Raw genomic sequence first — 15,756 nt, 5'->3', positions numbered from 1 at the left:
GTTTTTTTTTCCTTTTATGAGAAATAATAATTTCTTTCCACTTTTTGTCAACTCTATTCTTTTCTTACAGATATCGCTAAACCAACATTTGCTTCTACCCCATTATACTCAGACACACAGAGTCAAATCCCAGCCTGCTTATACATACTGGTCGTAAAATAGCTCATGAACAAACACAAAGTCAGATATGATATGACTGATAGATTTTTTTATTCAATGATTAAAACTGGACCACAGAGGATCAAATAGACACAAGATACTTTTAAAAGTTACCTCTATTCTTTTAATTGTTTTGGTAACATTTTAAGCTAACTTTCAATATTAAAGTAAAACAAGAAACTCAAGTTTCTCCACTGACAAGCAAGCCTGCTGAATGTTTTAAAGGAAAATAGGCACTTCCTTTTCCTTCATTAGAAAGCTTGCTATTTCCCCTGTTATATTTACACAGTTCAGGTGTCTAGACAATAACACAGTCAATATGACAGCACAAACCCTGCTCTGCTGCCTTTGCTGGATTCTTCCCTTTGCCGTCCACACCAGAGCACCATGCATTTTGTCTGAATTTTCAGGAGCTCAGTTTCAGCACTCTAGTCTACTTTTCCAAGCATTCACCTGCAAGCATTTTCATCGGAAACACTGAACTCGCTTTCTTCACACAGCAACCCCCCCAACAATGTGATTAGTGTCAACACAGCTGCCCTATTCTGAGGAATGTAAACTAATATTGTTGTTAGACCTCCCTCAACCTTAGGAAACTTCCTCAAAGCCTTACAGTCTCTTCAGGAGTTTTTTTTCTTATCCCTTTGCCCAGTGATTTAAATCCCTGAGACAAATGCTGAGCAGAGATCAGAGAGGCAGATCATTAATTCCTTAAATAAAATTCCTCTATGTAGTAATACACATTTATATGTGTGCATGTATAAATATTTAATATCATATTGCTTCAAAATAACACAGCAAAAGTCTAAGTCAATCACCAGACAATAGAGACATGATTGAAGTCTCCTCGGGATTTAGGTGGGTCTCTGGATTGATAAAATTCAAAACAAAGATGACTTTAAAATTCTTGCCTGATTATCTTGAAATAATCTTTATTTGCTTTTAGGGTAAAATCTGAAGATAGAACTGAGAACTGAGTTGAGACACAGTCAACTACTATGTCTTACTGGTCTGTGAACACTCCACAGAGGAGTCATTTCAATGTCTCTAGCAGAATGTGATCTGCTTTCTCAGTTTATTCTTACAAAAAGTGATTTTATAAACTCCTGAATATTAGGTTTTTCAAATGTATAATATCACCGGAAAGTTTTCTTTTCCCGTTTCTCCTACTTCTTCATGTTCTACTAAAGAATAAAAATCTTACAGTCACCACAGAAAATATTAACCAAGAAAAGGAGACTCCTCTACATAATTTACAAAAACATTATGCTGGATAACTGAGAACCACAAATATATACGCTTTTATTTTAAAAATAAAAATGAAAAAAGCATCTCTAAATGAAGAGCTAAAATCTAAAATCCTTACCTCACTAAATTGAGTCTGGGCATTATTTTCCAGGTACAACATGTTAGCTGTGAGATTGATCAGTGCCGCTGTCCGTTCTTCTGGCTCCAGGATTTTGCCAACCCCCCCACCCCCTCTGAGACCCTTACAATAGGAATCTACTAGGAAGATAACAGAACTCAAGTCCCTCTCTCTCCTTCTCTCTCTGTACATAATTTTAGGTTCCTTAATATATACTCAACTATAGGCATGAGGGGGCGGTACTCTTCTCTTTACCTGTCCAATCCATCAACTTCCACCTGGACTCCTCCACTCCAATGGAGTGAGGCCTCTCCCATCTCATTAAGTAGTTAGAATTCCTTATCACCAATCTTTAAAGAAAAAGAAAGAAAGAGGGGAAAAAAAGCAGGAGAGACAGACAGGTAAAACTTTCCCTTGTCTCTTTCACAAGAAAGTACATCCTCTCCTAAAAATAACACCAAATCTCCCCAAACAAACCACAAAGCATACCACCACCAAGACTTACAGAAGGCATTTCAGCAAGTTATTTTACACTTTGCAACTGAAAAGTAAGACTCAAGTAAAGCTTTTGGAAGGGTGTTGTTGTCTTTTTTTTTTTTTTTAACCTAGATGAGGAGTTTCAAAAATGATTTCACAAAGATAGAAAAAAGTGGAAAATACTCAAATCCACGGCTATATTTCCTCAATATAAAAATTAAAATCCACTGCCTGATAGGTGAAAAGTTCCAACTCATTCTCCCCAAAGAAATACCAGTGGTTTCATACAAAACTATGTCAACATTAGCCACTTGATTTTTCAGAGCCTGGTCCCGTTAACTTGTAAAAACAAACAAACATGCATATTATGGGCAGGAAATAGAAATTCTGGGAAATGTGCCCAATTTTTTAAAGCCCTTAATAAAAACTGTTTCTTTTTATCATAATCTCTGGAGACAAGAATCAATATAATAGTTCATCTATTTGAATATTTATTTTCTCTATTACATTTATTTTTTATCAATGTTCAAAGATAACATCCTCTCCTATAAATAAGTAACAAATTACTAATAAAAAGACTTAACCTTAAAGTATGAGAGACAAATTAGCCTTTGCCTTAAAAATAGATTTATATAACTACATAAGAACATTCCTGTAGAATCTGTCCTTGGTTACCGTGGACTTAGGATGAAATGCACCCTGATGGTTATTTGTGTGAGTCACTAAAATACTCTCATTACTGTTGAGAGAGTATTCTATGTAATTCAGTTAGATTTATATCTGAACATCATTCCCCACCCCCAACTGCGAAACCAATTCCCTTTGTGCTACCACAAAGTTAAAACTGGCCAACATACTTATAAGTGAATATTTAGATTCCTTCTAAAAATTAAAAGATTAGAAGAAAAATTAAAATCCAGAATAGATTGGCATATAAACACTAGAAATAGTCTCCCAATATATTCATGACCTTGGATTGCCTCCTCTTTACTTCTCCTTTCATATCAATACAAAACATGCACATAAAGTATGAAGGGATCTTTGGGGTGATATTTATTTTAAAGCCTCTGAGCTCCTAGTAAGGATGTTTCTTTTTCCTTTTTCTTTTTTCTTTTTTTTGTAAAAAGAATTTCACTTGATCTCAAGTGTCCAAAAACATGACAAATTTACATCAAACACATTTACTTTCTCACTGAAATATTGGGAAGATGACTTCTTACTACCTGTAATTAACCAAATGAGCACTGAGTACAAGGCAAAAAGAAATTACTTACAAAATGCAGTATAATTATCTGTACCATGTATTTGAATTCTACACCTACTGCCCACTTTAAGGTCAATAGTAGAAAGCAGGTGGTGGCTTCCTTAGACCTGTGCTGTATTCCAGTGATTCACAACCTTGGGTGACCCCAAGTGCTTTTAAAAGCAGATTTCTGGACCTGCCCCCAAACCTCCCAGAGCAGACTTTCCAGGAATGCGGCCCCTATGTCTGTATTTTAAATAGCCTAGTAGGCAGTCCTGAAGGAGTCAGGTTTGGGAATCTGTGCTCTAGAGGAACTACCACTAGGTAGCACAACTTCCCAGAAAGTCATTACTGGATTCATTTTTATACTAGTGGGATACTGTAACTGTTTGAATCCCTAAATCTAGCGTTCACAGTCTTAACTATTGGTGATGTTCTATCAAAATATAAAGAAATTTCATCTTTACAAAGTCAGAAGGTTTCCATCAGAATTTGACCAACTAAGAGTCAAATTTCATCTACCGATTATCTCAGCTTTCAGTTTGATCTAGTCTGACTGTGGTCTCTGCCTAACATAACTACCAAGATTCGGGACAAAATCTAAGACCGACATATCTTATATATAAGATGTGATATATCTGTCTTGGCTGTTTTGGGTAGTCAAGGGAAAAGAGCTCTGAACTGGGGTAACATATGTAACTAGAAGACACAGGCTCTGTTCCCAGCTCTGTCTTTAGCTAGCTCTGTGCCCTTGGGGCAGGTTACTTAACCACTCTGGACTCAGGTTCCTCATTTGCGAAATGAGGGGCAGAACTAAACGATTTCTAAAGAGCACTACAAAGATAAGAGTCTCTGGCCTGAATTCACGTAAGTGGTTGAGAGGATTATTCACATTTTTCTTATTTTACCTGAATATTTGTACCTTAATCTGCTCATCTCTGAACTGTATAATTGAAGCAGTCGAGGTCATTGCACAAATACTAAAATGCTGAAATGACAAAGGAAAAGGTACAATGTTTGGGAGAAAATTTCTGTTGATTGCTTTAAGATATCTTCACAACAACAAAAAATTACCTAATAATGCATTTAAATTTGAATTTAGCACAAACATTTCCATAAAAGAGCTAATTAAAGTATATCTGATAACATTTAATTTCAGAATTAGTTTGAATACCTGATATAAATACCATATATTTACTTAAGCTGAAGGTTATTTACTGCACTTGCCACAAAACAATGCTTATCCTTGGATCTCAAAGGTTTAGTAATGTATATTAATTTTCATAACAACCTAGTGATGTAGGTAAGTATTATTATCCCCATTTTGCAGATAAATTAACTCAAAGAATTTGTGTGTTTCCCAAGCCCTCAGAAGTCAGAACAACTCTATTTGCATCTCATAACTTTCTATTCTCAGCCATTTCCCTCAGATTTATCAAAACTTCATGGCCTTAGAATTTGGGGTCAGCACCTCCTCCTGGAAGAAGATACCACTGCTATAAATGCAGTCTGTTGGCAGCAGAAGTCTTCCAAGATGAGGGGATAACACATAGGCTTTCCTGAACTAATACTGTTAACATTTTGTTGAACAGCCTTCTTAAAAGTTACTTGTGGAAGAGCTCTTCATATGTTGGAGATATCAACCCCTTATCATACATGCTAAAGCATTTTTCTGTAAGGTCAAGTAAAGACCAATATGGTCCCTATAGAACTCTAGAAAGCAAAACTGGGAGTATTTTGTGCTTCTGGATCTATATCTACATTCAGTGGCTGGGGTAGGTGTAGAGAGTAGGGAAATGCTTAGGTTTTATGAAGCCATGGAATGAAGATAAATGTTTAATGGGTTCCCTCATGAAGACCTTAATTCCATTTAATTATGAGGAAAAAGGAGTTAGAATAGGGTTGGGTAAGTTTGGCTAGGATTGGGTAGTCATTTATTAAAGTAAGGTTACTTTTATAGCAGCAGCTGAGATTCCAAGAAAGAATATGCACCTGGTTCTAAACAAATCAATCCTTCAATGCTTAACCCAAAATTTACCTGAGGGAGATGAAAAAAAAAAAGAAAGAAAAGAAATCCAACACTGTCTCCACTTTCTCCCCTCCCCTTTAGACTTCCCTCACCATCAGTTTATCTTTCCTAAATAACTCTGATCATGTCACTCCTCAGGCTACTTCAATGCCAATGTAGCAAAACCAGTATTTCCATAGGCACTCAAGGCCCTTCAGAGTCTGGTCCCAAGCAATCAGCTCATCCTCCCCTTCCCCATATTTCTCTCTGCTTGCCATATTCTGTCTTCTGATGACCATTTCTGCCCCAGGGCTCAACCTGGTCACTTAGTTTAAAATGCTTCCATTTTCTTTACCTGATAAATTAAAACATTTCCAAATTTTTAAATACCACTTTCATGTGGAGTTTTCTAATTCTGTGTTGAATTTCAATCTTCTCTTATATGAATGTATATTTAAAAATAACAAAATACAATCTTACAATGCAAAAAAATGGTATACTCAGTCTCCCCCACTAGGCTATGAACTTTGGAGGCTGGAGTGCATATCTGTTCATCATATTCCATTTTGTGTGGAAAAGCTTGAAGAATTCAAATGAAGAGTTTAATTCTGTAAGAACTGGAACACTGAACAGTATATTCCTTACCCAAAGTATTTGTTATGACACAGATGTGTTTCCTATACAAATCAATGCACAATATCTAATTCAAAAAGGAGAGGGGAAAATGATGCTTTCAATCCAAGCACAGTACCTCAAACCCTCAATAATTATTTGTCAAAAAGGAAAATTGTCAACATTATAAACCTTCAATAGTCAAAAAAGATTGGACTTTTATAAAGCATGTGTGAAAGCTAAGAAATGTGGGGACTTTCCAACTGCTGCAGAACTAAATCAATTACCGGTAGATCATTTTAACTCCTGCTGCCATAAAGCCAAACAGTAACCCACGGAACATGTGGAGTAACTTGCAAAGCTCTAATCTTTCCCAAGTCCAGTGATTTCTTTCCCCTCCTGCCTCAAATAGATAAGAAAATTAGCATTTGTAGAAAAACTTGAGGCCACTAAATTAATTCAACTAGATTAACTGTCTTTTCAGTTCAAGATCAAATTCCAAAGCCCTGAAAATGTGTAACCTTATGGGCACAGGACAGGAGATGAGTTTTGTCCTCAATTTTAGGGTTATGCTCAAGCTATAATTTATTTTTGTTGACCTTTGAGTAGAAGGTAAAATGATAGACAGGGTTGATTCTCTTTCTTGGTGTTTTTTAATGGGTCAAGTACTCTTCAAAGCATTTTGTATATCAAACTTATTTAATTATCAAAAAGTATACAATTTCAGTAGTCTTCTTATCCCTATATCAGATGAAGATGAAGACACTGCAGTGCGAATACTAAATTTTGAAATCAAGATTATAACCTGTATATTTTGGCCCCAAACGCACTTAAACACTATGCTATACAGTCAGATTGTGCCTTCATGTATCCTCCAACCAGTGTTTACCCTCCTTCAATGTCATTTCTATAGCAGTGGTACAGCTCATTGACCAGAGCTAGCTCACTTTATGATTGTAATAACACTGTCTTTATCCACTTCCCCAGATTTAAATAGTCTGTTACTTTTGAAGGGCTCCAGAACATGTCGAAATAAATGTAGAGATATTTTCTCTGCTCACATTTTCTTTCATTTTGTATTTAAAAATTCTTAGATTACAAAAATATTATTTTCATAGACAAAGTTAAAAAATTAAAATAAAAAATAAATGTTACTTGTTCTTTTGTGTTATGTACGTATTCTGTAAACAAAATTAGTAGCATATTCAACATAATTTTTAAGTTATTATAAGCATTCATGTATTCTTATAATTAAAAATACTGGGTCAAAGGTTACATACTTGTTATTTGTTAGGTACACAATTAAGTCATTTTCCAAAGGACTGCATCAAATTTCATTTTTTGAGGACATGATCCACATATTAAGGATTATATTTTCCAACTTTACAATAGAAAAAAAAATAGTTTCTTATTTTAATATGAATCTCCCTGACTGCTAGTGAGATTTTCTTACTTGTATTTCAATGTTTCTTAGCCCTTTGCATTTCTTCTTTAATGTTCTATTAATGTCCTTTGCATCCCCCCAGCCCTACTCCATATGTGCAGCAGTGTTTTCCTCACGAACACAGTTATTCACCCTTTGACATATTTTCCAAGTTTATTCGCTTTTTAATATTATGTATATTGAAAGAAGAACTCTGATTGTTTTATTGCATAAGAATAACATCTTTTGTCATTTATTTCAGAACACAGAGGAAATCACTATAAAAATTTTGTATATTCTCTTCCAGAGGTACATATTCCATGCAATTGTGTATGTTTTACAAACTGTACATTTGATAATATGTATTAAAATACATATTTTGTTAAGTATGCCTACCTATATGTGTCTGTATAAGTATATGCATGTGTCTAATTTTAAAAATTAATCTGTCATTAATATGAGTGCATACTCAGGTAATTAAATGTATTTTTTTAAGTAATGTTTTAAAACTGTTTCAATCTTATTGACTTAATTTAGCTGTTTCTCATTAATTGGGCTTTCAATTTGCTTGTTTTTCTTTAACACTATAACCTTAAAGCAAAAAGTACTACACTATCAGAGGCTAAATTATTTAATTAAGAAAATAAAAGTATTTTAAAGGTCAACAGATATTCCTACAATGATTTCCAGATATTACACCAGCTTATGTTTAGACCAACAACATAAAACAGAGCTTACTCTACCACAACAACATTAGCAGCTACTATTATTTACAATATTTTTTAATTTTAGAGTAAAATCTCACAAAATTAATTTCCTCCTATTGCTAGTATATATTGTTCATTAAAGAACACATACTCATCTCCATCACCATTGATTGGACTACTTGTGTAAGGGCAGGTCTTTAAATCAAGCCAACTTGTGCTTGTTTGAAAACTGGTATGTTTACTTAGCTTTTAATAATCTTTATTGGTAAAATCAAAATATCACCTCTCATATAACATTTAACTTCCTAACCAACCAAATAGCAATAATTAGTTTATGATAATTTTCAAATATATTTTAGTACCCTTTTATCATTGTGTTTATCTACATCTGTAGTTCTGGACATGGCTATTAAATACGTTCTATAAAATCTTCATTTTTTTAAATATGAGATCGTCTAATGTTTCAATAGTAGTCTGATTAAAATGATATGAAATTACTTTCCTATCTACTTCCTGCCATATCCTCCAAACGGCTGCCACCGCAGTAGGTGGTCACAGGCCATGCAGTCAATTGCCAGCTTGGAGCCCGGGAAGGGCACTGGAATCCACAACAGAAACCTGGGTTCCATTTCTCACCTCTGTAATTTTGAGTTAGTCCCTTTTGTTGAATGGATAGATGAACAAATATTCACTCAAGCTAATTGCATAACACATAACCTTTCCTTCTTGTTCCACACTGGGATATATTCCAATATAATACCAGCTTTTAAATAATTCTCCCTACTGAAAACCATAGGAAAGACAGCCTATCTTGCCTTTAAGTATCATGCCTGTCCTAAGAGTCATGGACTTTGAGTTAAGTTCTGCCTCTGCCATCAATGATTATATTACCCGAAGAAGGACATTTCACCTCCATCCTGAACTGTTTATTGGACTCGGTTTTGTTATGTATTTGGCATCCTATACTGCTGTGATTCTGGTCTTCTGGGAGTTCATGTGTGACTCTTTAACCATGGACTGAGTTTCACTATTGATAAAGACACACAATATTCCTATCAACTTTATATTTCACACCTTTTCCGTGTGATAGTTTCTTCCTGAAGAGCCTGTGAGGCAGTTGAGTCTATAAACCAGTTTATTTTGATCAACTTTTCTCTCCTCAGCATAAGTAATAGGTTGGACAGAGGATGCCTCATTCTTCCTGGAGGCTGTATTTTGAGGCAATGCAACTTTCTTTGTTACATAAATGCTCTTTGCCCCTTCTAGGAAAAAAAAATCCAGGCAAAATAAAAAGAAGGTCTATTTACTTTGGAGTCCTGGATGAACTCCAGGGGACAAAATCACATTTTGTCTCTTTTAATTCAGATGCTCAGAGACTTCCAGTGTCTTTTCTCTGTGGTGACAGGCCATGGGACAAAAAGACCCGTCTTTGGAAACTATTTCCACTCACCCTAAGGGTGGAGTGTAGGAGACTTTGGCTTACAAAAATAATAAAAACTTTATGTACCCCTATGTTCATTGCAGTATTATTTACAATGGCCAGACCATGGAAGCAACTCAAGTTTCCACCAATAGCAAGTAGATAAAAAAGCTGTGGTGCATATGCACATGGAACGTTACTCAGCCATGAAAAAGAAAGAAATGATATCATTTGCAATAGCATAGATGGACCCAGAGGGTACTATGCTCAGTAAAAGAAAATACCATATGATTTTACATATATATGGAATCTAAAGAACAATATAAACACAAAAAAATACAGAAATAGACTCATAGATACAAGGAACAAAATGATGGTTGCCAGAGTGGAAGGAGGTTAGGGGAATGGGTGAAAAACATGAAGGGATTAAGAAGTATGAATTAGTAGTTACAAAATAGTCATGGGGATGTAAAGTACAGCATAGGGAATAGAGTCAATAATATTATAATAGCAATGTATGGCACCAGGTGGGTATGAGAAATACCAGGGGGGACATTTTGTAAAGTATGTGTTTGTCTAACCAATAGGCTGTACACCTGAAACTATACAAAATAACATTGAATGCAAATGACAATTAAAATAATAAAACATAAAATAATTAAATCTAATATTATTAATAATAATAAAGACATCAAGATAAGTGCCTTTCTGGTGTCATTTTTGTCCTGAGTAGAGAAGAAAGTGAAGCATCCCTGGAATTAGAAAGCAGGGCCTATGAAGAAAGGTTTAGAGGTGAAACCTGGAGATTGTTTGCCAAAATGGAAAACAAAGTCCAATTTCAAGAGTACATACCAGTGTTGTGTTAAGAACTCCATGCACAATTCTAGTTTTAAAATATTTCATATTTCTGGCTAGGATGATCTTAATCAAGTCCTCCTATTGAAAAAGTCCTGTTAATGGCCAAAGAGGGCAGCAGAAGTGTAGAGCTAATAATAAGAGCACTGGGAAATGTATCATGCATTGCAGCCAAACAGTTCATATATCTTATATTCCATAATTTTACAGCTTAGTACACCCAGATCCCTTTATTCTCTCTGAAAGGCAAACTCATATATGTTCTCTAACACTCATATAAGTCATCACCTTCCTTTTGGTAAACATCTGAGTGTGTGCTAAGTACTCAGCATCACGCCAGCATCTGTGGACCCATTCTTGTCTTCCCTTGCTAGCCAGTTACCTTTGCCTCTAAATATTTATACAATTCTGAAGATACATAAATTATTACAGATCCATCTCATTACTTTTTAAATTCTGGTTTCAGGAACCCCACACTAAAATATGAGCTCAAAGGCAAGGGTAATGCCCAATTTAGTTCTGTAGTTCCTGCAGATTAGGAAGTGTGCAGAATCAGCACTGAAATTCTGTTTGCTAGATGCCTATTCTGGATTGAACCATAAAATATGCCCAATTCTCAGATAATGAGTTCAAGTTACAGCAGAGATAAATGTTATATTCAAGTTCACACACTAAGTATGTTTAAAGCTGCATGCTCTCCTGAGCCACACAAGTTCCTCTGTCACAGAAGAGATAAGCCCCTTACATGCACACCCCAATAATGGGGAGTAATTCTGTCTGGAGCAAATCAATTTGTCTGCATGGTCTGTAGGAGAAATCAGAGATCTTGTGGTCACAAATGACTCTCAAAGATATTCTTTCACTTTCAGTAGCTTTTGTTCTCTTAATGTTGATCTCCTTAGCTTTTCTCTGCTATAGACACAATAAACTAACCTAGTTCCAGCTTCCCAAGCCTGATTCACAACTCGATTAAAAAGTGGTGCAACCAAGTAGGTGTGCCTCTGTGACCTGGGTGGTTCAACTAGATCTTCTGGCCTAAGGAGGCCACTGGTTTGATTTTGGATGGCAGGGGGTGGGGGCGGGGCATCATCTGTGTGGATCTTTAATTGGGCTACCTGCAACAGTTATCACAAAGAGATTAACCAAAAGACTCAAGAGGAGTGCTATTATAAAATACATAGGTAATCTCTAGCAAAGACTGAGATGTGCTTTAGAATTAAAACATATGTTGCTTAAAAGTGAAGGGAAATGAAGTATTACAGCCTAATAATGATGAAGAAATCATTTCTTCAGATGGAAACAAGTACAGTAGTGTTCAAACCACAGAAAGGATAAAGTATATGTGGCAAATAGTCCAAACACTTTATAGATAACCTGAACACACACACAGTGGAGCAGTTGACCCCTACAAAAGGAAAAATAAAACTGAGAGATTATTTGCCAAATTAGTTGCTAAGTGAAGGGAATGGGTATACTACTTTCATCTTAATCAACTACACAGTCCTCTTTAATGATTCCTTCTCATTCACAGATTTTGTAACTGCAACAGATTTCTGCTGGGTAAGGTGTTTAAGCTACAGTGTCAAAGGGCGGAGTCGCTGACAGTGTTAAGTGGTATGTCCTGAATCTGTAAGATTATGACCAAACCATAGTACAGATGCTTCAGTCTGGGCATCTCTCTAAAAGACATACTTAACTTTTTCTCTCTAAACTCATTTCTCTAATGGGCCACATTCCTATCATTTTTATTTAGCAACCATAATAAAATCTTAGTCATGGTTAATAGCTTGAAGACCAGGTAAACTGAAGTTCATGCACAATACCGAAACATCAGACTACTTGCCTTTTGATTTTCACTGTTATTCTAGAGAGGCACAAATCAAAAATGTTTAATCAGTTCACCTCACCGGGGAAATTGTCAAGTTTGAGTTTTACCTCTTCTCCCTTCCTAACTGGGGAATCTAGACATAAAAATGAAAGTCGAGGCTAAATAGTAAACTGATTAAAAATTAGTTGTTTTGATTTTATTACAATTTCAAATCATAGATCCATTTGGGATATGTTATGCTAGAAGGAATATTAAAGACAATTGGTTGGAGACCATTTCATATCTTTTCAACTCACACACCTGCACATTGCATTTCAAGCAATCAATTTATACTTTATTGTATATGGCCTTGCGATGAGGCCTAATGAAGGATAAGATTCAGCACCTGTCCTCAGACTTCCTGATCTAGTGGAAGATTATATATACACACTAATACATTTACCACAAAGATGAAATATATATATGAAATAGTAACTAAAATAAATGCTAAATGAGTGTCAAGTAGCAGTTCTATGGAAACAGAAGAGTGATTATCTATAAGGACATAAGGAGCTAAGGCTTTATGGTTGAGCAGGATTTTGAAAGAAGAGGAGGAGGAAGACATTCCTAAAATAAAATGACAACATGGGCCAAAAGAAAGAGATATTAAATTATGTATTCAGAAAAATAAGACAGAGTTGGGTGAGTATGGAAGGACATGGGAGATGGAGATACAGTAGGAGAGATATATTGGTATAAGACTGACTGTGGTAGAGTTGAATTCTTTTTATATTTTTCATATTTAAGGTAACTAAACCTTTATGATTATAGTTTACAATTTAACTTCCCTGAAGATAAGTGTCTGAGGCAGATTACCTCTTATCTCCTATGGGTTCATTTTTCTAACTCTTAGGATTAAAAATAGAACATCTTCATGTGAATTGAAAGAATATATCAACAATACCCCAAATTCAAAGTAATGTCTTCTGTCATTGCTATCACCAAAGATCATTATCAACTGCTCTTCTTGGTCTCATCCTCCCCAGAGAGGCATGCCTTCCAAGCCTACCCAACTGTCACAACAGCATTTGCCCCCTGACCTTCAGCAAATGATGCACAGAATGCCTTTTTAAACTGCTGGGTGCTACATACTTGTTTCTTTAAGGACTTACCTACAAGGTTAATTAGAAAGTTCAATGTTCTCTCTGCCCAGAGCTGACATTTACATTTAGAACTATAGGCTTGGAGGATTCCAACCTAGCAGGAGCTGGCCTCTACTCTCAGGATAATTTAGGAAATCAAAGACAAAGTCTCATTTCTTCATCATTACACTTCTATAAGACTATGAGTCTCAGTGGTTAGTAACCAATTAAACATTGGCTCATAAATACTTCTTTCTATTATTTCCTAGGATTGTAAATGGACATGCCCATAACAATAGTGTCACTTTCCCTTCGTGTGCCTCAGCAAGAACAGCAGGGAAAGAAGACAGGGCTCTGTCACTTTTTTTGAGAAAAAAAAATTGGTATTTCAAAGTAAAGAGATGGAAGAGAATGCCTAGCTTATAGTGATGAAAATATATGAGCAGTAATTCTAAGCAATGCTAAAAGTAGAACTGAAGAAAATTACATCATTAAGAAACTTTAGAAATCATATAACCAAACACTTTCATTTTAAAGACAGATGATATACAACCCAAAAGAGGAAAATAAGTGTCCTGATGCTTTGCAACTATTTTGTGAATGTGAAATGATTCTCCTCATTCTTAGTACTGCATCCCTATTTGAAATAATTGCATTACCCACTTCATTTAACTAAGAGAAATACATTTACATATGTCACCATGGCTTGTCTTCCAAGGATACCAGAACTTCAGCTCATTGGCCAGCTCAAGTTCTACTTTGAAATATGTTAGATTTTGGTTGCTACAACAGGTTTGCTAATAAACACATTAAAGTATTAGTAAATGCTACATACTTCCTCTCTCTGGTGGAGATATTTTCATTTCTAAATTTAGGCATTATAAAAGGTATAGGAAATCTGTGAGGTGAATGAGAAAGGAAAAGATAGAACATCAGTAAAAAATGATGGCAAGATGCTTTAGACACTCAAAGAACAGTAATGGGTACACAAGTACATTGGAAGATACCTCATGAAAACCTGGAAGCAAAGAACACACCCAAGCAAACAGCATGACAAAACAAAGTGGACACAGGGAGGAAAAGGTGACATTAGAATCTCGGTAGTTGTGTGGAAGAAAGTTCTTGCCTTACACTGAAAGGGTAGAGCTTAGTACCTAGCAAGAGGAACAGCAGCCTCTAGATATGGGGTAAAAAAAAAAAAGACTGACTTGGGGGAGAATGAATTCAGAGTCTTAAAAAAACTTATCTATCTATTAAGTTAAATCAAGTATACTCAGTTCATGGCAAATAACTTGTTTATAGGTAGTTTTTAATTCAATTTCTTTTCTGTAGGGTGTTGGCTTATACCCAATACAGCCAATTGAATACCTGGGTCTTGAAGATATGTTTGATGAGAGGATATTAACATTTTGTACTAACGTTTGTACAGCACTTTATAAAATCAGACCAATGTGCTGTATCTGATGCTATATGTGAAAGCACTTCCAACTAGACTTGGAGAGCAGTGCCTTCAAGTCAAAAGGTCTGCCTTCAAGTCTTGGTTCCACTAGTTGCTAAATCTATGGGATAGAGGAAAACCTAAAACGGCATTTCACTTTTATTAAACGGGGATACCACCAACTACATGACCTCATGTTCAAGGTAACTGAGGATTATCAAATGAGATAGTGTTTTATAAATTATAAAGAGGAAGATAAAAATAGAGATTAGAATAACCAATAGTATATTGAGATGGCCAAAAACGGTGATACATGCAGTATCTGTGTGTTCTCCTTATCAGATCCCTTCCCCACAAACACAGACATACATGTGATTTCTTCCTTCAGTTATCTCAACTAGAGAACTGTCAGCTCACAAAAAAATTTAGTCATATTGAAAGATGGCTGCAGAGGCACAGTTAAGTATACACAGTTCGTTTTCATCTTCTGCCAAGTATGAAATGTGTTTTAGAGGAAATGCTGTTTGTTAAAAGAAAGCAAATTTGTCTTTTGACAAACTGTAAAACCTGAAACATCTAGCCACGAATCAGTGGTGTTTTTTTTCTTTATATTTTACATATCCAGTGATATTTTATGATCTTCAGAGAACACAGATTGGATGAATCTGTGTTCTCTTTCCCTCCTCAAGTTATGCCCTTTACTTACATATTATAACTACAGAACTAAAGGTCAGACTGCATGGGTGGTTAGATCTGATGAACTTTAAGACTTCTCCTAACCATAACATTTCTTTAAGTAAAGAAAAAAACAAACAAACATTACACATCGCCCCAACCCCATACATACAACATAGTTAAAGTAACAACAGCAAAAACAAAGACAGAGATGGACAGGATGATTCAACAATATTTTTAATATCACTTATATTTTTCATATTTAGTATTTATATTTGGTGGTTGAATTTCTAGAAAATTATTCTTGTCTTTTTAAAATAAGGAACAGAGTTGCCTACAAAAACATGTGGCAGTCAGTATGGTTCTCTAACTCTCCTAGGAAGTAGCTTCTGAATTTTGAGTCATGGTCTGATAAAATGAAAAA

The 15,756-nt window shown here is 35.3% G+C and overlaps 1 protein-coding gene across 6 annotated transcripts in view; it reads right to left on the bottom strand.

The window, feature by feature from the left end:
* The window catches only part of TP63 (tumor protein p63), a 137,909-nt gene that overhangs the window by 92,407 nt on the left and 29,746 nt on the right, over positions 1 to 15,756 (bottom strand). The window contains exon 1 of one of the 6 annotated variants that reach the window (XM_028504750.2): positions 1,526 to 1,732. The exons of the other annotated variants lie outside the window; for them this stretch is intronic. Within the exon in view, the coding sequence (XP_028360551.1) occupies positions 1,526 to 1,717 (192 nt within the window). The 5' untranslated portion in view covers positions 1,718 to 1,732. Of the gene's footprint in view, positions 1 to 1,525; positions 1,733 to 15,756 lie in introns of those variants that run through there. 6 annotated transcript variants of the gene reach the window in all.

This window comes from Phyllostomus discolor, chromosome 2 (genome assembly GCF_004126475.2).
Source record: "Phyllostomus discolor isolate MPI-MPIP mPhyDis1 chromosome 2, mPhyDis1.pri.v3, whole genome shotgun sequence".
In the NCBI taxonomy this organism is placed as follows: domain Eukaryota; kingdom Metazoa; phylum Chordata; class Mammalia; order Chiroptera; family Phyllostomidae; genus Phyllostomus; species Phyllostomus discolor.
This window is presented reverse-complemented; position numbering and strand designations above follow the sequence as displayed.